Raw genomic sequence first — 27888 nt, forward strand, 5'->3', positions numbered from 1 at the left:
TCTGGCCAGACCTGGCCTCTGGTTCTAAACCCAAACGCCCTCTTCCTTCCCTGCACCCTACACTCAGTCCCTCTTCACTCACTCTTCTGATTCACTCACTTCTTCTTCCTGCTTTCTCTATTATTCCAAGCTTGTTGTGCTGCCAGTGTTCCCGACGGCAAACACACATCAATCATTACTAATCCCTCTCTCTGTAGAATGAAGATAAATAACTGCTTCTCTCCCTCTCTCTCCTCCTTTGCTGTAATAGATGCAAAATGAAGTGTGGCATCTGAGGGGCTTTTGGCAAAATCTGAAGGCCTATTACATTTATTTTTAAACTAATATGCATATTTATTTCCCCAACTAGGTATATATACACTAGGATGAGCAGATCTACAAAATTGTGTTCAAGTAAACAAACAGTTGATCTCAGAGGGAGTGTTGATATATACAGTTGGACCATAAATTGCTCTTGCATATGTAGGACTAAAAATTGTTTTTTTTTATAATTTTAGGTAAAATTGAGAGTTTTTTTTTTCAGCTTCCAGTTTCTGGTGAAGATATGGGAGTCTAATTGATATGAGAGAGATGGGTCAAGGAGGAGTTGGGGCACCATTTAATCATTAGGACTCTTTTTGTTAGGACACTTATAACCTTCATGGAGGTGTTGAATATTAATAGAGTGAATAATAAAACTTAGGAGAGCTCTAATGGGTTAGTACCAGGGACCTGGAGACCTCTTCAAGAGCAGTTCTATCTCTCTCTCTCTCTCCCATTTTCAGTGTTTCACCACTTCTCCCACTTCCCTTCCTCTCAATCTCTCTTTCTCCCTTGCATGGAAAACCAGTTGAGTTTAATTTGAATAAATTAGCACCATCGATGAGTGGAAATAATACCTGAAAATAACTAGTGAAATTATACCAGAGAAGTGGAAATCTGACTGGATTACTCGATTGTGCTGAGGCTCCAATCTGTCCTTTAGAAAAAGCTTTTTTTTTTAGTTGGAAGTCTACTCATACATGTGATCATATCCCCCATACAGCTTACACCCCCCTACCCCACTCACACACATACAGTTCTCTGTCTTGGGAAAATAATTAAAGGCGTACGCCAACAAAGTGGGCATTTAACCACAGCAGGGGGTAGTTTGTCTAGGATGGCCACGTCTTGCTGTGGAGGCACAATGGTCTAGACCCTTTGAATGCCTCTATAGCGCTATCACACAGCAAGACTGGTAAAAAGTCCAACACATGGCAGGAATCGGGCAAGAAAAATAGTAAGTGGGCCTCTAATGCTGATTGATGGGTGAGGAAAGTAGATAGCAGTGAGGGATTAATCAATGCCATACGCACCAGTGCAGGCAGGTGGGCTCCTCTCATGCAGAAACACACTCACACTATGTAAAGAGGTAATAGTTGATTCACACTGCTGTTATCTTCTTCATAGAGATACGCCTCTACATTATTCATAAAGTTCTGTGCAAGCATTTCACCCTTTTATAATCTGTCTTTGGTCAACACTGTGAAGTACAGTAATGCTGGTGTTAGTCGGGGAGATAGTAGGACAGTGTTTTATTAATTCAACACATTAGTGAAGACATGATTAACACCTCAAGTGTCCAGTTTGAAGAAGAAGCACCATTAGCGTAAAGCTATGTATCTCTATCTCTCATCACCCATCCTTCCCTGGCACTCATCCTCTCGCTCTGTCTCTCTCTGTGCTTTAGCTTTGCTCAAGCACTATAATGCTGAATGTCCTCGCCTTCCTTGCTGTGATTGAATTGCAAATGCTCATTATGCCAGTGAGCAGTCCTCCACCTGTCCACGTCTGCCCACTGATGGAGATGCAGGCTTGCTCTTTTGTCCCATAGATCGAAACAATGCTGGGACATGAGACTCTGCCAGAGAGACACAGCATCTTAGCATTAGGGTTTAAAGGGTTTTTTTATATATAACTTTGTTTAGGGTGATTAATGGGCACTGAGGATGGACACTGTGAGTATGTGTGTGTCTCAGATGGATCAGTATGGTATGTTTCTACGGTAAAAGCACAGTGCTATAGACCTACATGCATAGTCGTTGTATACAGTAGAATTACTTTGTTCTCATAGGCTTCAGTAGGATAACACAATCATCAGCTTTTGGCAGAATGACTGCTTTTAGTGGCATACCACTCATAGCAAGCAACAGGTTGCAAAAAGGCTTAAAGTGTGCCATTGTAAAGATAGTTTAAAAACTTACCTAAATTTTTACATTATATTTGCTCAACATTGTAAAAGCAATATAGAATACCAACTTCAATCTGAAATTTGTTGTACCTTCATTGGCAGTTTGCATTACATCTGTTATGGTGGCATGTCCTGCAGTTACAGGAATTCATCCAATAAATGCCTTGTTCTTGAAGGGAATAGTTCTGGAAATCTTTAGTTCTTCAAAAATGTCCGTAACCTCAATGGGTATACACACACACACACACACACACACACACACAGCTAATGATACACCTCAGTGGATAACAAGCTAAAGCAGTTAATGTCTAGTTTAAACAGTAATACTGGTGTTCAGGATTTCGAAGAGTCTTTTTAAAGCTCATCAGTACAGGTTTCTGGGCCATGAGAAAAGAGAGTGTGAAAGAGAAGGTCTTCTTTTGAGCTCCTCTCCTTTCATGCCAATGTGAGGAGGAGACGTGAAGTGAATTGAAGACTGCCTGCTGTATTAAGACTTCTGTCTTTCTCAATCACAGATATTAAGCACTATGGCAGACCAGGATCCATTCTTACACATATTTATAGTCTCCATTAACTACCAGTGCTCAATGCAAAACAGTTATTTTTATCTGTTTATATTCTTTATATATCATGTATAAAAAAAAAGCTAGCACTGTACTACCCATGCCTAGCATGTGTATTGTATATAAGAGGGTTTAGATGGTTTAGTGTTTGGCTTGGAGGATGAGCTACATGAGGGCGAGGAAAGGAACAGGAAAGTGAAGTAAACAGGTTTATCATCGGAGGGAGCAGCAGAGAGCTGGGGTGAACGGTTTGTCCTTATCAAAACTGCTTCCCAGAGAGAGCTGAGAGATACCTTAAGTAAGTGAAAGAGACTTGGGTTTTTCGATTAGTGCCTCACCACGACTCCAATCTCACAAGGCTCCCCTGCGCTATTCGAATATCATTGAGTGTGAGCCACGGTGAGGAATTTTAAAAAAGAGAGAAAGATGAAGACGAAGGAATGGAGTAAAAAAGATGAGGGTGAGGTTCGAGAGAAGAGCACAGAGCAGGAGTGACGATAGACTATCAGCGGCCGCTCTCTTAATCACACCCTAACTCCCAGAGTGAGCACTCCAGATTAATCCTCAAATCTCTACAGGCTTCTGCCTCGTAGTCACTGCAGTTTCATTCATAGTGAAAGGGAAGGTAATGGTGAGAAATTGGGACAAAGTAAGGAACTAAGTTTAAATTGAGGCAGGACTTGACTTTCCCATGGCTCTACTCTCCTGGTGGAGGAGACGCCAGTGTGGAGATTAGACGAGATTTATGGATTCTTTAAGACGTTGTTAGGCTTCTGTCTATGAGTAGTCTCTGTATGACAAAAAAAACCTCTCCCCACCACCCGCCTTCAACCGCAGTCCCTTTATTCCACTGATTTTGGTTGCCATTTATTTAAACAAAGGGACAAATCTTCCACTTGATTACTGGACCATGTTTTTTTTTTCTTCAAGGATGTGATTGTGTGTGAATGAAAGAGAAAGAGAGGAAGGGGTTGTGTTTTTGTCTGCAAGGTGGGTTAAATGGCTTTGTACTTGTGTTAGTGCAGGTCTTGTCTCTCCTAAGACTGAGTAAAGAGTGACCGAGGTCCTAATTTGTGCCACAGCTGTAGGTGTTCCTTCTTTTGTCTCTAGCTCGCACAGAACCTCCGCTTTCTTCTACATCTCCTTGTGTTTGAAAACATTGGCATTCATCAGGCTTTGTGTGTGTGTGTTTGTGTGGACTGGCCCAGCGGGACTGTCCTTGTCCCATCCAGCCCTGGGTACCATTTCTTTACACGTCTACTTGAGTGGAAAATCTGGTAGTGCTGGATTTATTTCAGCTGAATGGCACTGGGAGTCTAGGCATTAGTGTCTGAGAGAACCCCACAGAGAGACCAGGCCTGAATGAAGGCTCAAAACCTCCCCAACGATCACCACACCGATTTTAGCCTGCCACTGAGCCTCACTGATTCCAACCCCACCCTTTTCGACTTAAAGGCAATCGGACTGTCTGCAGCTGATAAACCTGCGGGCACATACACTCTCCACCAATCCACTCCCTTTTCATAGAAGCGTGGCAGTTGTCTTTGTGTTAAAATGCACATGAATATCAGATGTCTTTTGTGGCTTATTTACTTTAACAACTTAGAGTTTAAGGTTAAATAAATAAGGTTAAATACTCATATTCCATAAGCGAGGGCACTCACACACACACACACACACACACACACAGCAAGTTCTTCTGGTGACTCTTTTAGTGTAACCTTCAGGGGTCTCTCTCTTTGATTAACTGAAGTCTGTGTCTGAGTGTTTTTGTGTGTATACATGAGAGACAGCTTGTCCTGAGGCCTACAGGACTGACAGATGGGCCACTTGGAGTTTTTGCCCACCACAAGTGTTTCAGTGCTGCCAGTGGTCTTCTTTGCTACAGACTACCGCCTAGCTGAACATGAATGACGGTGATTACACCCAGTAAGACATAAAGACATCTGGCTAGGGCTCACCCACATGCTCTTTCCTCTTTGTGGATTTTATAAGAAATTTCTTGACATAAATTATTACTAAACCATGAAACTTTTGCATTAATTTTTCAGAGTTTTATTTTTAATTCGTCAGCTATTCATAATTTACATGACAGTTTCCCTGTTTTAGGTTGGACCATTTACTTCAGGGCTTTGAAATGTAATGTGTGCGCTTGATGACGAAAGTCACATCTAAAACAGGCTTTACTCACTGTGCTCATGTTGTAAATGTGAAGGCTGGTGAATTATTTGTGTTTTCTATAAAGGTATAGTGTTTTCCAAGGGTATGGAGAGAAATATGGCTGCTATAGAATGACTTTGTGGAAGCCATCCTTTTTCTTCTCCTCTCTTTCTCTCATAAATTTGTTAGAAATAGAAATTATGGAGAATATGGAAGTTTTTGATTTCAGTTTGCACCAAACCTCCAGTAATAGGCACTCATGCCCTGCTTGTAGCCTGTTTGCTGGAAAATCATTGTAAATACTTAATTACATAAATGAAGAATCATTATTCATTAGTTTAACAAAGGCGAATGTTCAGACAAGCTAACAGAGATAGGAAATAGGATCTGCAGCAGGTTGATGTTTGGTAGAGAGAAAAGCTTGATTTACTGACCAACTTCAAGCACCCTTATTGTTCAGCTGAGGCCAACTGGAAATGTTTCCCGTGGTCTCGTCTCCAATAAAGTCTGTCCAACTCCATCTCCATAATTGAGTTTCTGTAGAAGACAAACATAAAGCTCCTGCTTTAGAAGCAAGCTGAATTTTTTTTTTTACTGGAATTTGCCTTCACTCCACCTCTGATACAGAAACCAGCTGTGAGCCTAAGCTTTGGCTCAACCAGCATCTCCCTTCTACCACTGGGATGGGAAATATTGGCTTATCAATATAGGTATGATTCTCATATGAAACATACAGTATGTCACTCTGTAACTATCAGAAATGGTCTAAAATGCATCATTTAAATGACAATAGGTTGTAAAAAATTATGTTGACATTTATGTTATTTACATTTACATTTATGTTATGTTATGTTATCCTACTTAGAAAACAAACATCTCCTTATGCTAGTACAGATCCAATAAAATCTAAATATACCAATATGCTAAGTCCAGAAATAGGAAAGAGTGATGATAGCTATGTAAATATGTTATCCATTTCTGGCTATGGATGAATGAGGGAGAGTTCATTCCACCACCTGGCCACCAGAACAGAAAAGAGTTTTAATGCCTGTGCATGTAGGCACAAGGTATGATGCTGGATTTCCCCACTGGCATTTGGTAGATAGCTGGTCCTTTAAATGACTTTGTAGACAAGCAACAGGGTTTTTAAATCCATTGAAGTGTGATCATTTTGAGTCATTTGAGTCTGTTAAATGATTCATTCAGATTCATTCACCACTTAGGTCAGTTGCTTGGCTTGGCCAAATGTGCAGCTTGATCATACTGCCATCCAAAGCAGACAACAATCAACTAAAGTAATGTAAAATAGGTAATAATCATTGCTGTCTGTGTTGTTTCGGCTACTCCCATTAGGGGTCACCACATCAGATCTTTGGTCTGCATATTTGATTTGGCACAGTTTTTATGCCAGATGCCCTTCCTGACGCAACCATCCCCAGTTTTATCCGGGCTTGGGACCAGCACTAGGACTGCACTGTCGTGTGCAAACCCAGTGGCTGGGGTTGGTTCCCTGGCTGGGAATCAAACCCGGGCCACGGTGGTGAGAGTGCCTAACCATTAGTCCTCCAGGGACTAACAATACTCAATGAAATCACAGACTCAATTCATCCTTTGAACATCCTTTGGAGGAGCGACTCTCGGATCGTGACAGAAAGAATTCACTGACTCAGGGAATACTCAATGAATCATAGGCCTATATTTGGTTGCATATATGCATACTACTTACACAGTTCATGAATGTTTAACACTAACAAACATGATGTAAACCCAAGTAAAATCTATGTTAGCTCATCAGGAATTTGATTATAGATACGTAGAAATGTAGTGTGGTTTGAGTTTCGAAAGCCCAACAACACCAGCTGAACAAAACGAATGACAGGACATGGCAGTGACCTCATGTCACTCATTCATTCAAAAAGGCTGCATCTACATGTCTACAATGAAACATGTCTACAATGGAAGGAATGCAGCTGTAAAGTGATTTGGATGAACATAAGAAGACTCAAGACAAGTTAGCTTTAAAATAAAGTACATAATCACCAGGTTCATACCTTAAGAGATTCAGTGATCTATTTGTGTGAAATATTTTGGATATTATATTCTCGGTCTACAGGTTCCGTGTTGAAAAGTTGGAGCATTAACAGAAGACCAGAACACAGAGAGAGTGTGTGTGTGTGTGTGTGTGTGAGAGAGAGAGAGAGAGAGAAGAAGAGTCACAACTGGGCTTCCAGGCAACTATGAGGGAGGTGTGCTGGCACTGGTCATGATCATTAACTGCCCAGAACTGTAGAGCTTTTCCTTAGACTGCACGCACACACACACACACACACACACACAAGACACACAGCCTCTGACTGAGTTTCAGTGTGACTGAGTAGACTTTTATATATAGCAGACACAATAATTGGAGTTCAACTTGGCTTTATTGATATCAGTGTCAATCTATCACATTTAAAATAGACATATACTATACACACACAAAAACAAGCACCTTATAAACACTTTTACAACTTAAAGGAGCAGTTCGTAATTGTTAGAAGTGTTAGTAGACATGTATTATCATATAATTTCTAAAAAAGTAAACATTAGAACTGTGCTAATTGTCTTGCACTGGAATTAAATAGATTCTTTATTTTAGATTTTGGTATACATTTTTTTTTCTGGTCCAGAATTTGTCTCCACCACCAGCTGGTTCAGAGCTGCTCAACACTTTTTTTTTCCTCAAAATCATCTCATCTCCAGGCAATATATTCAGTAGAGGTTGGTGAGAGAAAGGAGAAGGCTGGAAAGTGTTGCAATTGCAGTTCACCTCACAGGCAAGCACAGGGCTCTAAATATTACAAACTGCTTCTTTAATTTAATATGAATATGTGGCAGCCTGGGAAAACCCTTCTCATGGAGAAATCTTGACAGTACATATATATATATATATATGTATACATAGTATTTAAAACTACAGGCTTTTCTAAACTGAAATAGGTTTCTCATTTGCATAGGGAAAAAAAAGAGAATATTTTAAGGAGAAAAACTTAAAACAAGCAAATAACATGTCAAAGGTTTCACCTTATCAATATCTAGGATTATGAGTTATAATCCTATATAATCCTAACATTGCCATCCAGGGGAGTATCAGTATCCCTGCACCAGATATCATCACATTCATCAATGCAGGTTTCCTATAGAACAAATAAAGTGACCTGTCATGAAAAGTCAGCAGGAACCTTACTTGTTCGTGCCCTAGTATGATATGATGCTTCCAAGCACACACTAGAGAAATACATGTGTACTTGTATAAGAGAGAGAAAGACACAACGTGCAGTTTGTTTAGCTCTGTGTTGGACTGTTGATGCACAGTCTCCAGTTCATTTTATTGAGTAGAGCTGCATGTCCACAAACAGCCTCAGGCCTTTCAATCAAATCTCAGCTAGTGAAATGAAATTAAAATAAATAAAGTGAGCGAACAAGAGAGAGAAAGCATATCAGTAAGAAGGAGCGATCCTACAGCTGTGCGGTTGCATTCATTTGACATATTCTCCCTCATCAGCGTAGGTCAGTAGGGGTTTTTGTTTTTCGAAGTGCTTGTTTTAGTCATTGTTTTAGAGATGACAGGGTATGAAATATACATCATGCTTGAGCTTCAGTACAATGGGAAGGAGAGTAGAGTAGCTGAATTTGTAAGAGACAAGGACAGTGTGTGCATCTGTGTGTGTCCGCACGTACGTACGTGTCACATAGATGTCAGCTTAAAAGCTACAGGCCAGAAAAAACATAATTATATGGCTTTTCTGTCCCTCCCTCCTGCTCTCTCTCTCTCTCACTCTCTCTCTCTTGCTTTCTCTCTCTCTCTCTCTCTCTCTCTCTCTCTCTTGGCTCTTCTCCATCATTGGTTTGAGAAATGGCCTAATTAACCTGCACAGAATGTTGTAAATGGCTGACGGCCCACGTTTGTCATTGTGTGCGTTTTTCTTTGCTCACATGTGCCCCATGTTTTTATTACACTCTCACTAATTCAAAATGGTCCTGTTGAGTGTGTGTGTGTGTGTCTGTGTGTGCGCACTGTTGAGTGCAGTTAACGACAATAAAAAATGCTGCAGTGTGTGTGTGTCCTTTTTAAAAGACCAAATGTCCCAATTATGATAGGCATACAGCATAGTTTGACCTTGTCGGGACATTTAGCTGGTGTCTTTTAAGAAAAGTGCTTTTCAGACTAAAATAGAGAGAAAAAAAAGACAAAGAATTCATTTGGAGGTTAATGTTAGTGTAAAACCAACATGTTATGGGGGAAAAATTCATATTTAGGTGGGGAGCAAATGTAGGGAAAGGAATGTCTGACAGTTTTGACCTTGTGGAGACATTTTAATTTTGTTTTTAAAAAAATGTATTTATTTTTTATTTTTTTTTGCATAAACAGCAGTTTTTATAAAAACTTAAATGAACCAGAACATTTCCTTTTGGTTACTGAGGTTAATGTTAAGTGTTTGGTTTAGGCATAGTATTAGATGTATTAATAATTATGTCAGTGAAAGGTCCTCACAAGGATAAGTGTATGTGTGCGTGTGTGTGTGTGTGTGTGTGTGTGTGTGTGTGTTTTGAACTTCTTGGTAAAAGTGGGCCAGTCTATAATGTCATTAATTAGGGCTCACAGTGCCCTGGTGGAGCAGATGGGAGGCAGTGGCTCCTACTCTGTTGATCCAGGGCATTCAGCCTCTGTTTGCCCCCCACAAGCCAAATGCGCACACACACACACACACACACACACACACACACTGATGAAACAATGAAGCCCTGTCTGTCTCACACACAGGCCTCTGTCCGTGCCTTCAAATTAGCATGCATACTGACATACCTTACACTAACAGTCTACAGTCCATTACCATTTCCATCCCTGTGACATTAGTCACATTCACTCTTTCCTCTTTCTATCATTCAGTCTCCCCCCTCTTTCTCTCTGACTGTGTGTGTGTGTGTGTGTGTGTGTGTGTGTGTGCGTGTGTGCATTTATGAAACCTCCCCTCCAGAGAGATTTCAATGTGTAGCTCATGGCAGGAGAGAAAACAAGACAAAGGCCCTGATTTGAAAACTTAATTATAGCCATGGAAATGCATGTCATCAGAGCAACAATGAGATATACGTGGTTGAGTAGTTAATTGGGCGTGAAAGGTCGCTCTTATTAGTCTGCGACACCCAAAACAGCTTCTGCAAGGCTAGTGAGGATGGGGTGATTATGGCAGCTCGCCCAAGCACTCTTCAGATGCCACAAAGATTTAATGCTGCCAATGCCTGCCTGAACACAGGGGACGCCTGCTCCGTGCCAATCGCCATGACAACACAGCCCACGCTGTCACTCACGCAGACACCTGTGAGCCTCTCCTGGTTCAGAGTGTGAGTGTGTGTGTGTATGTGGGCAAGAGAGAGATGGAGAGCTCAGGTGGACTCATGAGAGATGCGTTGAGGAAGAGGAGCTACTGGAGACTGGAGACATTAGTTATCATTGTATTATCATTCAGAATCCAGGTCACTTACTTACATCTTAATTAAATTGCAGAAACTAAGTTATAGATGTTTAGTTTAAGTAACATTATGCAATGTTTGAGTAATAATTATTTATGTAGCTCATTTCCACATGTCAGAGTTTGCAAGTAGTCCAGTTCAAAATATGAGTTTCATAAGCTCAAACCTAAGTCATATACAAGTTACACGTTGAAGTCACTCCAGTGTTTTTCAGCCTAGTCTCTATCAGAATCATCTGTAACATATATGGGATAACTACAGATATGGATTTTGACAAGAATAAAAAACTCAAAATTCACTAGTGATAGAAGTATAATGGAAGTCACTTGCTCTGGTGTCAGTAATATTTAAAATGTGCAACTGTATAATGTAATAATAATCACTAAAATCTAATAATAAAGCATGAGACATAAATGTGTCTTTAAAACCACAGCCATTTTTAAGAAGTTTATCCAAATTTCCAACACTGGAGCAGTTCTGTTTTCTTACACCTTCTCAAACAGCTGTGTCAGCAACACGTAACTACACGTAAGTTTATCCTTTGGAAAAAAGTAGTTCCATCTCTGGAAAGGGGAATTTTACAGATTTGGGGCTTAATTTACAAATACATATAACTGTTCTGAACAATTGTTTCCCTAAACATTTGTCCCCAACACCTGTCTGTACACGTCCAGTGTAAGTGAATTTGAAGTAAGAAGGATATCTTTGTTGTTTTCTCAGTTATGGAAAATATGTCTATGTAGTAAGTGCAGATGTGCTTCCGATAAAGTATATTGAAGTCCAAATCCATGACTGAAGTCTTCGAAAGACTTCATTCGTATGAAGTGTATGAATGAATGAACGACAGTACTTTGAGGAGAGCACAAACTCTACATGTCCTTGTTTAAAAGCTGACTATCGTACAATGCTCCGTTTCAGTGCCATCTAAATCTGTCTAGTTTATATTGGCTCCTTTCACACTGTCTACGATGTACTGTATGTCAAAGCAGGATGCTAAACAAAAACTCCTGCCAAACACGATTTCCATCTCTTTTCTCCACACTGCTCTTCCGCCTTTTTAACATAAATATCTGTGACATCTTCTGTATTGATATTCAAATTTGGAAGGATCCAGAATGCATTCATCAGCTATTTATTCATAGAGAGTATTATATACAGCACATTGCTTCATTACTGCTGAGGCTTAGTCAGGAATTATTGAGGCATAAACAAACACATGTAGGCCTTTCCCTGCTGCTTTTGTTCTTTTTATCTCTGCTCACAAGCAATGGTGGTGAAAAGATTCAGAGAGAGAGAGAGAGATAGAAAGAGAGATCAAGCGAGAGAGAGAGACAGACTGTAAAGGGGTCCAGGCGAAATTTACCAGAAGAGGCAGAAACACAGTCACATAGAGGAGACAAGTCACATCCCAGCATTTCCCACAAGGCCTTGTTATTTTCATCATCGCTGAAAGGTCAGCAACTCTCCCTCCCATATGTATGTGTATTTTTTTTAGCATGTCCTGCCTTAAGAATCTGTTTTCCTCTCTCTCTGATTCTCTGGCTCTCAGAGGGCTGTTTATGTTCCATCAGGATCCTCTGGTACTGTGACAGCTGCTTAAGGGAGTGTGGAGATGGCCAGGCTTTGAGCTGAGTTGAGCCTCCCAGTTGGAGGTGTGTTGATCGAGCCTGTAGCCCATTAGCTATCCCAGTGTGACCATCTCCCACTGGGTTGGTGAAGTGTGTGAGGTCCGAGTGTCCGTGTGGTGCAGGAATCCCTGCAGTGTAACACCCACACATTCAGAATGAAGAGGATCAAGGTGACTTCTAGCCCCTTCACACCACAGGACACTTCTCCCACCTTGCAATGCCTGCCATTAGTGTTGTAGCTCTGTGACACACCAGTTAGAACATGGCAATAGAATGATAATAAAAAGATATCAGCGATGACTAAAGCCGAGTGCACAACTTTCAAAATCTCAGAATCCAGCTGACTTGCTCACACCACATAACTTTAACTGCTTGCGATCATTTGTTTGGTGGATGTAGGAGAGTGCACGCTACACAGGCACTCACAGATGAGGGTCTACATGATCTTTCATTGCAGAAGAGCGCACCAGATGCCCGAATCCCACTTTCTCCTGAAAATAAATGTGAGAGCTGTCTGTTTTGTGACGTTGTAATTATTTTGTACAGAAACAAGAATAAAAGAGAAACAAGAGAAAAATGTGGAGGAAGGATTGGTTGAGGAGACGTTCAGCAAGGATTGTCTGTTCCGCAAAAAGAACCGGCGCTATAGTGCAAAAAAGAGTTATTTTTATACACTTTATGTTTATGTTTGCTCTTCTAACAGCTGATTGTGTATGAGAGGCGTTATAGAAGCGTTATTATAAAGATGGATAATAAGCTGGATGAACTAGAGGTGTTTGCTGAGCCTCAAAATTAGTTGCCAACTAGGAGATCAGGACTAAATTCATGTATTGTGCACTAGGCTTAACATTTAACAGGTTAATGATTGACAGATATTGATTGCTCATTCTTGAGGAGGAAATACATAGAAAACTAGAGAATGGCTTGTGAAATAGATTAATTAGTTGTAGTATAGTGTAATATTTACATTCTACTATCCTGTAAATAAGACTTGTAAAAGCAGCTTATAAAAATTTTGTAAAACTGTGAATATGGTGATCGGTGTGACTACAAATAAATAAATAAATGTGAATATAAAAATGTGACTACAAATAAATAAATAAATGTGAATATGGTGATTGGTGTGACTACAAATAAATAAATAAATGAATCCTTACAAACTGTGCACCCAGAAGAAAATTTCTGTACTTAAAGGTTGCTTTTCTCCTGTGATTTAATAGTCATTCTCACTTGGTTTTATTTAGGTATGAACTATGTTCTAAAATTCCTTGAAAAAAATTCCTAAACCAAATTCACTGCTTCTCCTAACATTCCTAAAACAAATTCAGAAAGGAGAAATAGAATGAAATGAAAAAGCGACATGAGATTAAAGAAGTCAGAACAGAGAGAACAACAATGCTTGGCATCAGCAGGATTCAAACACATCACAAGGCAATCATTTAACCACTGCACCATCTGGAAACTTGCTAAAATGGATATTTTTCCCTGACATTTTCAGTGGTTAGTTTATCCAGTAAAGTTATTTTTCAAGTGTTGACCAAAGAGCTCCTTAAAGCTATATTTGAGTAAAAGGAGATTGAAATCCCTTCTGTTTAAAATTTCTGCTGGGAATTTAATCGATCAAGGTCTTTAAAAGCACCACATTTCATTCAGTGCTTTCCAAAAATAATGATCAATTTGGCAATTATTTCTTTCTTGTACAATTTGTAATTGTATAGTGTATAATGTGCATCATGTTAAGGTCACTTTTTTTTTTCAATTGGAAACTTTTCATGTGATTAGCATACTGGACTGTGAACTGCCATGTACATCATAAATAATTTATGTGAATTAGCATCAGGCTCTGGTGAACGACAGTGATGGTTTATTAGCCGTAGGCTAATGTAGCATGATTTGACTGCTACATTCTGTTTTATTAACATAGCTGCATACACAGTGTCCATTTCCATGGCACATCTTCAGACCATCTTTGTCTTCAAAAGCACACTGAGGAAGCGAAAATCAATCACGTCCTTATTTGTCAGTCCTCACCTCTTAATAAACCTAGATTGTGCTAAATCCATGAGCAAATCCTGTATGCTAACTTCAAACCTGGCAAAATGAAACTCTGAGACATGAAACTGGAAAACAAATTTACTAGGTCTTGTCAGGAGTTTTTCCTTCTCCTCCCTCATCTCTCCCCCGACCTCCTGCTCTCCCTCTCTATTTTTTCACTCTCTGACTTGTTTTGTCTCCCTCGATCAGTCTCTGTCGACATCTTTCAAAGCCTTTGCTGTGATAAGGCAGGAAGTACAGGAAGCACTGCGATCATCTCCCTTGCTTTGGTGCTTAGACGTGACGTTTCCTCTTATATCTGCCATTGTCATGCTGTTGCATGAGATGTCGAAAACAACACATTGCAAGTCTGGAGACAAACAGTAGTGACAAAGAGAGAAAAACAACCAAAAAACTCTGCTGAGTCTCCTCTCTGTTTGTATTCGAGTCTCCACTCCCTGCTCTGTGACTGATATCATGATTGTGTCTGAGTGATTGCACTGTGCATCTGGCTGACAGCAGACTACTTCCTGAGAATGTGGAGGGGGAAAATGTATTGATGGCTTCTGTAAATGTGTCATTTCTCTCGGTAGCCAAGGGTCCTTAAACTAAATGACTGCAGCTCAGAGGAGGAGGCTAGGTGTAGGTGTACAGATCTCATGGTTATTTCATCCTTCTCTATTTCAAAAGCCAGCGTTACTCCCTAGGTGATTAGTCTTAAGAGCAGGGTGCTTTCCTGTTACCGCCCCACAATGCCAGAGATTTATTTCATGAGATTTTGGGAGATTAAAGGGATTGCAGTCAGCACAATGACTGTCCTAAAAAATTCAAGAAACAGTTCATTTTATGAGAGCAGACAGGCTTTTCTGCTAATTTTAGCTTCCAGTATTCACAACAGTATTTTTGTGTTAAGATTTGTACTATTATTGTTCAAGCTAAGTATTCATTCTTTCTTTCTCTTTCTATCTGCAGGTGATGAGTGGTACCTGTGCAGACTATCTGTAACCCTTCCTGGTATGTCAGATCTGCAGTGGGCTATGTTTCCCGAGCCGTATCTCGCCACAGTGGAGCCCGGCGCAGCTCCAGGCTCGGTGGTTTACAGACTGGTAGCCCGACAGAGGGACAGCTCTTCGGAAGTGGCCCAGTTCCTCTTGGTGGATGGTGAGTGTGTTTTACACTTAACCCAGAATCCACAATCTTGTTTCATCATTGGGAAGCAGAAAATCCAGTCAAGTAGCTAATTAAATCTCATTCTTACTGAATTACTAAGGAAGAGAAGGGATGGGTGTATGAGTGGAGAAATGAGCAAAGATTATACCATTAGAATTATTTAATACTTAATATTATTATATAGTTACTCCGTATTCATGTGATTGTGTTACAACTGTTGCTTGTATGGGGAGATTGTGAAAGTTGAGATGCTTCCTACATTGATTTAGTTATTTTTGTTTTGAATTTAAATTAGAGCAGGTGCAAGGCACCATGCATGCAACATGCGGTGAGATGAATAAAATGGTTGTGCCATTAAAACACTGAATGAGGGATTATACTGCCGATTTGCTGCTAATGAATAACAAATGGATTCCAAGCTAATGATTATTGCTGTTTCTGAAATCTCATCCGCTGGGTTTCACTGAGCTGACAGTAAAGCCACAGGAGTAGTGAGGCTATAATTGCTTAAAAATAAAAAAAAAAGCATTTTAGGGTGGCTTGGAGCTATTGTACATGCTGCTCTTACTCCACAGACCAGTAATCTGGAACAATACAGAACACTGTTGCTGTTCATTTATTACGCATAATGATGTGTGTTAGTTTTTTTCATTCATTTCAATTTTTCATTATGTATTTTAAATCATTCTAAATTTGACAGTTTTTATACTATTAAATCATATTGGGGGAATTAATTTGGGTGTTCAATAGGGTAAAATAATTGTAGTAATTGTCACTCATTAGATTGAAGATTGAGAAGATTGAAATTACAGGAATACTCGAGAGTCACTACTGGGCAAGATTCTTAGCTCTCAACTGCTCATATGTATGCTTGGATCTGCACTATAAATAAACAGAGGCATTAAAATGAATAAAATATTGGGGGGGGGGGACCAGTATGGGGAATAAATTTGAATGCACAGGCCTGTCCAAATGCAACAAATGTTACTGCAGAGATGGGAAAGCTGGAAACCTCATTGCTTAATGTGTCATAAAATTTGAGAGCCTATCAGGTTCCAATATGCAAATACAACAGCAGTGTACCAGGGTACCAGGGTACCAGGGGACGGAGGTATAGAGGGCTACATGAAATATATAATCTATTATATATAATATATAATTTGCATATTCATAGAATCCGGATTAGTTCATGGGTTTCAAAGTAAAGACACCTCTGTGCCTGTGTCTTATGCCATCTTTTTTTGGAACATCAAGCATTTTATTATTCAACATTAAAAAAGTCTTTAAAAAAGGTTTTGATTGATTTTATATCATACCAAATTCAGCATCTGGAGTGTGAGATGAGTTGTGAAAGTGCAAGCACGGTTTCTGACAGTTGAAATGATGCTCCCTCTTCTGGGACGCTGTTAGCAGTAGTGTCTGAGATGTGTATGTTTGAGACAGGAGTATTTCAGATCAAAAAACTTTAGCTCTGGATTTAGAACAGCAAATATAATCTGCCGTACAACCCAGTCTGCTTTTTCAATGATAGCAGTTATGTATTTATACATCTCGATATAAAGGCAAGTAAGAATAATTATAGAATATACAGAGAGAATACCAACTATATAGAATAAATAGAACATTTAATAATTATTGAATAACCCATTTTTTAACATTATGTTAAATGGTTGAGAAAGTCTGTCTATCAATATATTCCCCTGTTTTCATGAGGCTGTGTACATGAATGTTAGAAGACAAGGAAATCTGCAGAAAATTTCATTACAGCTACAACAATTTATACATATTATCATAGCCTCCCATGTGGCTTCTTGTAGAAGTAGCAATATTTTCACTGACAGGTAAAAACTATTAGCATTTATGTCTGTCTAGCTTATACATGCATACAGTACATAACTGTCAGAATTCTTAGGCGTAGAATGAAAAAAGACACATTAAAGATATGTATTCCCTGGTGTTTGGGAGAGAGCAGCTAACAGAGGGGCAGCATGTCTGCAGCTGTGACTTCTGCTCCACTACCACAGCTGTGCTTCATCCTTTTCCCCTTCATCCTCTCTCTCTGCACTATGCTTCAGGCTACGATGCTTAAAACAGACTCTTGTCTTTCTGCTATCCTGAGGAGGATTTGAAGGCCGCACACAGCTGACAGAAGGGGTCTCGGACCTCTTTGCCCTTCAAGTTTCTAATTTTCTTTTCAAACACTGACATTGATGTTTCCAAAGAAATTAACGTCCTTAAATGATCAATATCTGTGAGTCTGTGCCTACTGTTGCCACAGATTCCTGTTCTTGGCTGACAGGAGTGGAACCCGGTGTGGTCTTCTGCTCTTGTAGCCCATCTGCCTTAAGGCTCAATTTGGTCTGTTCTCTGAAATGCTCTTCTGCTCACCATGATTGTAAAGAGTGGTTATTTAAGTTACCATAGCCTTCCTGTCAGATTGAACCAGTCTGGCCATTCTCTTCTGACCTCTCTCCTAAGGAAGGTGTTTTTACCCACAGAACTTCTGCTCACTGGATGTTTTTTGTTTGTGTGTGTGTGTGTGTGTGTTTACTGCAGGCGGTGAGGATTGTTTTGAGGTAGACAGAAGCTTGGGAGAGGTAAGGACCACAGGACGACCTCTGAGCCCTGGTAAAGAGTACACTCTGACTGTGCAAGCTGTGGACACTCAGGGCAGGAAGGGTCCTCATGCCTCAGTGGCCATACTGGTAGGCTTGCGGCCCCCTCAGTTCTCCAATGCTTCTTACTCTATCTACATCCCAGAGAGCACCGGAGTGGGCCAAGCGTGAGTATCCTCTCTCCTGCCTGTGTGTATGTGTGAATGTGTATGTGTGTGTGTGTGTGTGTGTGTGTGTGTGTGTGTGTGTGTGTGTGCACACAGATATAATTATGCACATGTGCATTTGGGGTTGTTCAGTGTTTTGTGCTCATTAGAGAGGGAGTAGAGCATTATGTGTCATTGCTGCCCTGTGGAGCGGTGAAGCCTGAGCTTGAGGAGAGAGGAAGACAAAATAGAGGGATGAAGTGATGGAGGCAGAAAATCCAGGGATAATAAGAAGCAGGAAGTGGGAGTAGAGGGTTAGCGCAGGACGCAGATGCAGCGTTTTTGTCCCCAGGCTCTGAATTTGAAAGAGTGTGAGTTTGAACATGCAAATTCAAATATTTATTAAAAGAAAGTTTTGGATAAACATGAAGAGCAGTGTGTGTGCCCCCTCTGGGCACTGGCACACAACAGAGCATATTAATCTGTGAGGAGGAGGAGACGACGGCTAAACACAAAATACACACACACACACACACACACACACATATACATAGTGTGAATAAAATGAAAAAGAATGGCCTCTAATAATGAAATGACACCTTTTCTGCTCTCTGCTTGTTTGTCTTCTCCTCTTAGCAGTATTTCCATATTCTGCTTAATTCATACTGCATGAGCCAAATGCTGAATTGCCCTTTGATGTCCTATTCTATCCCCAGTGTTTTCATTTGTATGTGTGTGTGTTTGTGCAGCGTGGCTGTGGTTCAGGCTGTCTCTTTCCAGAGGAAGACTCTGTCCTACATGCTGTTGGTGAACTCAGGCAACCTGTTCAGTATAAACCAAGAGAGCGGCGCTCTGAGTCTGACCCACACTGTGGACTATGAGAGCGGACCTCACCTCCACCACCTGCAAGTCCGTGCCTCCGAACCAGACACAGGGCTCAGCAATGTGGTAGAGGTGATCAAACACACATATACACACACCTGTGAGAAGCCAGATGGCTGAATTAGACACCCAACTCTCTAAACTCTTCTCAACCGCCTTCACTTGCACATGATCACACACACCACAAGGCGCATGGTTGGCACTTAGGGTTGGTGCTGAAAGAGTGTGTATGTGTGCATGTGAGTATGTGAACCATCCCTTGGGCTACTTCCTTTAGGCAGTGTGTTTGTCAGAGAGGACACACACACACACACACACACACACGTACCAACATGTAGTGTGCAGAAAATCTTTAATAACGAGGGGCTGTTTCTCTCACTCGGCAGGGCTGAAGCAATTACACACTCACACCCCACATCTGTGGCTGCTGGCAGGGATATGTGTGTGTGTGTGTGTGTGTCTGTGTGTGTGGTGGGTGATATGACAGTGAAATCAGTTCTACAAGCAGGGACAAGAAGAGCCAGAGCCAACCAAGCCCGAGTGACCACATTACACCATCAGCTCACGTCTTAAACACAAAAGCTGACTACTGACTGCTTGCACTCACATACTTTCTGTACCTGTGTAAAAAAAAATACAACCAAGTGATTGCGGTGGTCTATATTTATAAAAAGTATCAAGGGAAAACATATGGGTCCTCAGTAACATCCTACAGCACTGAAGTAGTATACCTACCAGTATCAGTGTAAACAGTACTACTTAACACGGTAGTATGCAGATTGGGATGCATTTAAACAAACAAGCCTAATTTGACAACATGGCGAATATGTTTAAATGGTCTATTCTGACATTGTGTTGAGAAATAATGAGTAGAAGTTAAAACTGAGATACTGTATGATTGTGCGTCTCGTTTTTTCACTTTGTTCATTGACGTTTCTCATCTTCTGCACTGGTCCCTGATTCACTTGGCTGACTACCTGAAAAGAGAACCCTGTCTTCTGTTAGTCGTTGTTTGCGTTTGAACATGTTTGTAGGTAGTCAAGCACTGACTACACTCCTAGAAAAAAAATCTTTCTGGATCTATATCTAGATCCTTACAATCGATTTTATGAAGCTAAGAACTATCAAAAGAACTGTTGAACAGCCCATTTTATATGTGTGTACTGCCAGTGGTGTGGAACACACTGCAGAACCTGAAGCCGACAGTCAGCTTGGTGTGTCAGGGCACTTATAGAGGTGGAATATTTCCTAATCTACTAACTCTTATTGGGAAATGTGTGTATGTGCCTGTGTTGTCCATTTTCCACCGATATGATACTGGTGCTGAAGCTGGACATAAAGCTTCAAAGCCTAAAGCTATTGACTCTTTGTAACAAAATAATATCAGGAACTAAATCCGAAGACGTTCCATAAACCTAGAAGTCACTCTGAACTGACAAAACATACAACCTGCATTTTTTCAACAAATAAAATAAATTTGTTAGTGTTAGCAAATTTTCAGGGTACAAGAGGAATAAAACACTTCAGGAAGTGCTGTTATAGAAAAATAATCAACTGTGGGGTGGTAACAGTAACTCAGTGCTGCATCACACCACTGTGTCATTGATTATATTGATATAACATTTACTTTTACATTTATAAAGAAACCATTTATGACTTTATTTCAGAATAAACACATTGGTTTAGCATTTCCTACATGTACTTGTAGCTGTAACTCAGATTTTTTTTTCATAATTGAGAATGACATAACTTTTGCTTAAAGTGGATGGATGATTGCTCTAAAGGCAACATGGGGATAATCCACAGCATAGTGCAGATTGCATGAGACATCCATCCATTTTCTGTACTGCTTATCCTACACAACGTCACCGGGGAGCCCATCCCAGGGAACTTGGGGCACAAGGCAGGGGACACCCTGGATGGGGTGCCAACCCATCACAGGGCAAAGTCACACACACATTCACACAATTTAGAACTGCCAATCAGCCTACAACGCATGTCTTTGAGGCAGGCTTCAAACCCCCAATCCCAATCCAGGAGGTTCCCCTTGACTTGGGACATACAGCACATAATTCAAATAAAATTATATTTTTTGAAATCAAATCTGGAGATTTTCAGAATCGCCTGTGAATGATTTGTTGAATGTTTGTTGATTAGCTTGTATAGTACATATGATATAATCAGTATTATCTGGTAGAATTATGATGTATAATGTAAAAGCTGAAACTGGTTGAACAGGGCTGGATGACGTCCTGCCTGACGCCCACACCATCTGTTTACAAGCCTCTTCTCTTTCACTCTGTCTGATTGCTGTCCAGCAGACAGAGAGTGTCAGTTCCCTCTTAGTGAGACATAAATATTTAACAGAGATCTCACTCCTACTGAGGCTCTTAATCTGGTTTAAGCACTCGCAGCTCTTATTAGCAGTAATAGCTCTTCTACAAGCAGACAGCAGAGGGCTAGAGTCATTACTGTCTCTCCCTGACACAGACAAGAAACAACAGTGTAGGAAGAGTAACTGCAATGGTCAGCTGTGTGGGTGTGCTCATGTTTTTATATCTTGGTGTGGACCTAATATCCTCACAAAGCTAGCGATATCTGACCGTTATGACCTTGTGGGGACAACAGGTGACAAATACGTGCTGGAGGCATTACATTTTCGGGCTGTCCATGCATCCGGCCGAGATTCTTATTAATGCAGTATCCCAATAATGAGTGGTTGAATGTTTGTACGATTGATATGGAATTATCATTGTAACCAGTAGATGAACTGATTAAATTTTGGAATTGATCCAAATAGGGTCAAGGTCACAGCAAGGTCAAATGTCTGAAATAGTTTTTCTTCAGGAACTTCTTTCCTATTTGAAGTACATTTTAATGGTATTTCAGGCATACAAAATAGTAGCAAGAAGGTTAGATTTGTTGGTGTCGAGTTTTTAATTATATCAGTGGAAGGTCCTCACAAGGATGGAAATAAGTATGTGTGTGTGTGTGTGTGTGTGTCTGTGTGTGTCACAGAACTTTTCCTCCCTTTTGGCAGTGCTGTTCCTCATAGATAAGCTGTGCTCTGGGACGCTGTCCTCAGCATGACTAACACACTCCCCCATTTCTCTCTCTCTCTCTCTCTCTCTCTCTCTCTCACACACACACACACACACACACACTCTTCTCTCACTACCTTTATATTTGGTTATCATTTTTCTTTTTCACATTTTTTTCCTTCTACCCCATCTCTCTTTACCTCAAGCTTCTTTTTCTCTTTTAATATCTCTCTATCATTTCTGTCTCTGCTTTGGCCTGTTTTTCAAACAGTTGTCCACAGTCATCCTTTCAGTGCTAAAGAATCACTATTTAAACTCGACTAACACCAGCTTAGCTTAATGTACATGTTCTTACATTTAGAAAATGTATAATGGTCTCATTTATAGAGCATCAAGAAGATCTTCAGTATTCAGTCCCTCATTGTTTTTAATTAATTCTCTTACACTCATCTTCAGTTCTTTTATTTGAAAGGCATCTCTGTCTCTCTGCTTCTGTCCCTGCAGGTGGTGGTACATATCACAGATGAGAATGACTGCACTCCAGAGTTCATGCATTCCATCTACAGCCGAGACAATATTCCAGAGACAACGCCACCTGGAACATCTTTACTGCAGGGTGAGTTTTCCACAGCTCACCTCATCAAAAGATAACATTGGCCTAAACCTCCTTTTGTTTTTACACAAGTTTCGAGTCAAAAACTTTGCATAAGTGTAGTTTGTACAGATTTCCTGTGGCATGCCATTTGCAGCAAGACTCAAAAATAGTCTCAAAGCATGAATTTTCTCTTTGTACAAGTTACTATTTTATAAAACTCTAAAATAATGTTAACATCATATTTGTATAATAAAGCAGAACAGTGAAAGACACAACATGCTCTGTGTTTGCTGGGTTTCTGTAGATTTATCGCATGTCATAACTAATACTTGTGTCATGTGTCATTTATGTAATGCTCACTGTTTATGCAAAACAGAGAATCATCCAGGATCTCTGCAGTTCTCGTTCACCCTCAGTAGACACACAATGCTCGTCTCTATATACGTTTCTCCTGTGGTGTTCCTGGTATTGCGGCAGGTGCACTGCTTGTGGATGTGAGCATGCTTAACGCAGCCCTGTAATTAAGAAATAACTCATTACACCTCACGGCTCTACATCTAGGCTCTAGTGTGGTAAATATAACACAATCAAAGGTTCAGGATGAGGGGTTTCAACTGAAGCACTTCACTTGCTTTACTTCACAAAAATACAAGAATAAATACTGAAAATGACTGTTCAGTGAAACTCAAAAAATCCATTACATTGCAAATAAATACAACAAAGTGTATAAATATAATATAATCATATTGTGGCTACTGTGGTTAATGCTTGACCTACCTTAACTTGCTTTACATTGAGCGATGTCTGTATATGTTTTTACATGGCCAGCCATGTAAAAACACATAACTATTGAAAATATTTAGTATGTCTTTAATTTCTCTTAGAGTTTTAATTATGGCGTGTCAGACACCAGAGTGTGTGTTTAAAAATTTTTTATGCTTTTGATACAAAACTAATTCTGTTATCGGATTAGACCAGATCAGCCTTGAAGTACTAATGGTACAGTTAAAAAAAAAGAGTTTGTTGTTTAAACAGCTTGAGTGGTCTTTTTCATGTTTCCATTTTTGTCAGGTGGCAGAGAGAGCTGCAGTTGCAAAAGTGCTTTATTATTTACTGAAAAAAATGATACAATATCTCTAGTAAAGTCATAGAATGGCAATCCAGGACCATTGTTTCCCATGTGTCTTTTCAAGATATTTTCTAAATGTATTCTAAATAAGTTACTTTATGTACAAAAGCTACTTCTGTACTATATGGGAATATGTTACTGGCATCAGAGCTGCCTATGGAGGGACATTGGGTCATTGTCTCCAATCCAAAACTAAAGCTGAAGTGGCAAAGCCCACAATCTTAAGCAAATTTGAAATTAGTTTAAAAATGAAATATACAGTATTACTGAGTATACAGTAAACAAATGCCCATTTTGCACAATAAATTGAAGAAAAAAAAGCAAAGTCATCAAAAGCATCATTAATTTGTCCTCTAAGTATTTACATTCTCCACCACATCTGAAATAGACAACTGTGGTATTTAATTGAGATTTCTAATGGTTTGTTTTCATAGTGATACTGCAAATTAATATCCATCGTTATTCAATATATTTAGGAAGGTGTATTCAGTATTCAATTCTAAATACTTTTTTGGAGGATTCTCCCCTTCCCTGGTAATGATCCAGCTTGTTTATCACGCTCATTAGAGTTGGACAAATTAGAGGGGATGAGAGGAGGATGATGTGGATGGAGTCAGAGAGGACTGTGAACTCTGCTAAACACTGACGCTAATGGTGGACGCCTGCACAATGATCCTATCACTGTAATGGACAGTGTTTTAGGGCTTCCTAAAAATGGATGCTGTGATTTGATTAAGAAGGATAGAAGACCCGGGAGACACATAAGACATTAAATACATGTCGACACAAACATAAACACAGGGAAATGGGCATAAAAATGCACAAGTGAGCACAGGGACATGAATGAAATATATGTGTGTGTGTTGGGGAATGTGTGTTATCTCCTATGTCACACATCAGTAGTGACTGTATTAAGATTCTTATCTCTGATGGTTATCTGAGTGTTAAGTAGTTGGTAAAAAGCTTTGAGATCAGCCGTCGGGAGAATGAGAGGCTGCTCTGATATCCAAACCTTAGAATGTCCACTATTTTGTATCTACTGCCTTGTAGAATAAATTCCTGATGATTAATGATCTTTAATTTTGCCTTGTTCTCCGCTAGCCAGAGCCTAGGAAACAAAGTGAGGCGTGGGAGTTAAAAAGTATATGTATCTTGTGAAGCAGATGCACACATCCGGATTGCCAAGCGCATTTATGAAATTCAGTTATGTTCACATATTGCCATGCAGAGCAGAAACATTGCCCCTTTTTTAGCTATTGCACTTGGTCTGCTCCATATACAAACAGAATGAACCCTGCCTCTGATTCGGCTGACGTCTTCTCTTTTTGTTGCAGCTTTGGAAACAAGTTCATATGCTGTGTGCTTTTTTTTAACTCTCTCTCAACACGGAGCAAGCAGCAGATTCACATAAACAGCAGATGGAACTGGTATTTGCTTATCGAAATGTGTTCCGTTGTGTGAAAAAAAAGCATAAGCACAGAGCACTCACTGACTGCACAGAAAAGCAGAGCAGAAGGGAGTGAAGATTATTGTTGTTGTTTATCTTAAATTGGGATTATACTGTAAATTGGGTGTGGGCCTTTATTAGGAGCTAACAGGAAGAGAAGTGCAAGACACTCCAATTATCGCATGAAAACTTTCTTGGCGAGGATTTAGCATAACGTCAAACTGGCACAGGCGAAGAACTGATGTGTTGAAATTATCCAGAGCTGTGAACCCAGGTCCTCACACACATGGATTAAAAATGGAAATAGCAGCCTGCAGAGATTTGCTATCAGGCTTTGTGTTTTAATGAACTGTCTGTTTGAATCCTGATCCTGACAAAATTCTTTCTATCCACAACCAGTCTGCATGCAGAGAAATAGTGAGAAAACACTGCAAATTATGTGCATGTGTGTGTTGCCACAGCTGTAGGCACGCAGCTCACTATTTGCCTTGGAGATTAGAGGGTCTTCATTTGCTGCTACCAAATGAGTGTGCTGGCTGGGTGCAGTGACAGCTTGCCCGAGGTAGAATGATGCAGGACTCTGCCTCTGGCTCATTGCCTAATGACTGCAAAGCCGTCTTCGGATTTTTACTTTTGATCTGCGCCAGTCAACAGCCTCTTTCTCGCCTGCCACTGACAGATGGGCTCTTAAATTTATCAAATAAAGAATTGGCCCCTGCGACATAGTTTTAATTAATATCGACTCTTTTAACATGAGAGTACTTAATTAAAAAAGAGTGTACGAATCCAACAGCCACAAAATGAGGATCCTTTGGCTCATGCAAGACCAGAGAAACTCACATATATATGCGCAGGGACATTCAGAACCAGTTTCAGTATTTTAAAAATATTTTAAATTTTATAATATTTATATTCAAATGCAAAAAAAGACCTTAGCCACTTATTTAAATGTTTACCTGATGCTGAATCTCAAACAGGCATATAGTCCACTATCTAGGTCTTACAATGATATTAACCCTATACCCTTTGTACTGAGAATATATAATTACTGAGAAGTTATTAAGTTATTATATAAGTTAAACATTCGTGTGTGAATGCGAATTGAAGATGGTGGATTTTTATGCAGATAGAATAAAAAATGTAATATCAAACTATATGCAACATCAAACATTAATGTGGGTAAATAAATAAAATGAACCTGAAACTATAAGTTTACGATAAAAAAAGGGGTATTGCCACTATGTTTGAGAGACACAATTTTCACCTTAATTCATGTGTGTGGCAATTAAAAATGATAGGGTCATTAATGTTGGAATGGAATCTGTAAAGTAATTTGACAAATATGTGCACACAATAGCTATACATTTGCTCTTCATCTCTCTCTCTCTCTCTCTCTCTCTCTCTGTCTCTATCTGTCTCTCGCTCTTTCTTCGTCTCTCTCTCTCTCTCTCTCTCTCTCTCTCTCAGTGCTGGCCAGAGACTGTGACACTGGTCTGAATGCAGAAATATTCTACTTCATCCAGAGTCAGGACTTTGCTGTTTCATCTCAAGGCGTGGTCAGCCCCAGCAGGAAGCTGGATTACGAGAGGCCCAATCACATGTATGAGTGTGTGGTGGTGGCTGTAGATAAGGGCACACCCTCCCGCACAGGCACCGCCTCCATCCGCATCCGCATGGCCAACGTCAATGACGAGGCTCCTGTCTTCACCCAGACTGTGTATGTACACTGTGTTCTGCCTGCTTCAAGACAGCATCAAATACATTAATTGATACGCCTAATAATTATACACCTAATTTGGAGTACAATAAACCAAAGAGACAAATCTAAATGGTATCTATCAAAAGAAGTGGATAATCCATTCAGTAATCAGTTATGTAAGCAAGGAATAAAACATGATTGGATGTACTGTGGTTACGACCCAAAGCTGATTATTATCCAATAGCAGCATGTCCCAAAGTGTTGTATCGCTCTTATACCACTGCAATTTGGCAATGATTACAACTATTTATTTATTAATGAATGATACATCATACCTTTTATTCATTGGTGATTACATTTAATGTTGTGAAACGTCTGCAAAGTCAAGTCAAAAGAGTCATTCACTCACCGGCATTTCTCTTATCCTTCTTGACCTTAATAAGATAATGGAGTTTGTCATGTCACTCAGAAACTCCAAAGGCCTCCGTTATGAAGACGTTCCAATGTCAGAAAACTTAGTTACAGCTGCACCTCTGAATGTCAAATGGATGTCAGTGGAGTCCTTCCAAAAATGCTAAATAAAACCTTGCAGCTAGAACTGCTTTCCAAGCCATGTTGTTGTAGAAAATTAATCAACACCTTCTGACCAATCAGATTTGAGAATTCTGCAGGACTGGCTTATACTTTCCCAATCTGACATGCATTCTGTATTTGTCTTTGAGTTTTGGGATGCTTTCAGATAGCTGTTTTTCTCACCAGCTCTGTGAAATAAAGAGTTCATGTTCTTAATAGTGAGGTTGGATACGTCAAAAAATAACATCTTTCTGTTTTTTTTATATCTTCTCTCTGTTTAATAAGTACATTTGAAGAGTAGACTGACAATCTAATTTACTTGTTTAAAACTTGGTCCAGATGCAATGTACCGAGTTTAATGTATTTTCAAAAATGACTTTGTTTTTGTCAGATTGTCAAAAGTCTTTGTATATAAACATTTATTTGCCTATTTAATATTCTCTAACTTCCCTTCTGTCTCATTTTCTTTGACGTTGTTGCAGTTGG

At 39.8% G+C, this 27888-nt stretch overlaps 1 protein-coding gene across 2 annotated transcripts in view; it reads left to right on the plus strand.

The window, feature by feature from the left end:
- si:dkey-22o22.2 (neural-cadherin) overlaps window positions 1-27888 on the plus strand; it is a 108049-nt gene that overhangs the window by 35026 nt on the left and 45135 nt on the right. For both annotated transcript variants that reach the window (XM_026914300.3, XM_053237468.1), the window contains exons 2-6: window positions 15078-15266; window positions 17832-18057; window positions 18786-18990; window positions 22464-22575; window positions 26598-26847. In XM_026914300.3, the coding sequence (XP_026770101.3) occupies window positions 15078-15266; window positions 17832-18057; window positions 18786-18990; window positions 22464-22575; window positions 26598-26847 (982 nt within the window). The remainder of the gene's footprint in view (window positions 1-15077; window positions 15267-17831; window positions 18058-18785; window positions 18991-22463; window positions 22576-26597; window positions 26848-27888) is intronic.

The sequence above is a fragment of the Pangasianodon hypophthalmus genome, chromosome 1 (genome assembly GCF_027358585.1).
Source record: "Pangasianodon hypophthalmus isolate fPanHyp1 chromosome 1, fPanHyp1.pri, whole genome shotgun sequence".
NCBI classification, from domain to species: Eukaryota; Metazoa; Chordata; class Actinopteri; order Siluriformes; family Pangasiidae; genus Pangasianodon; species Pangasianodon hypophthalmus.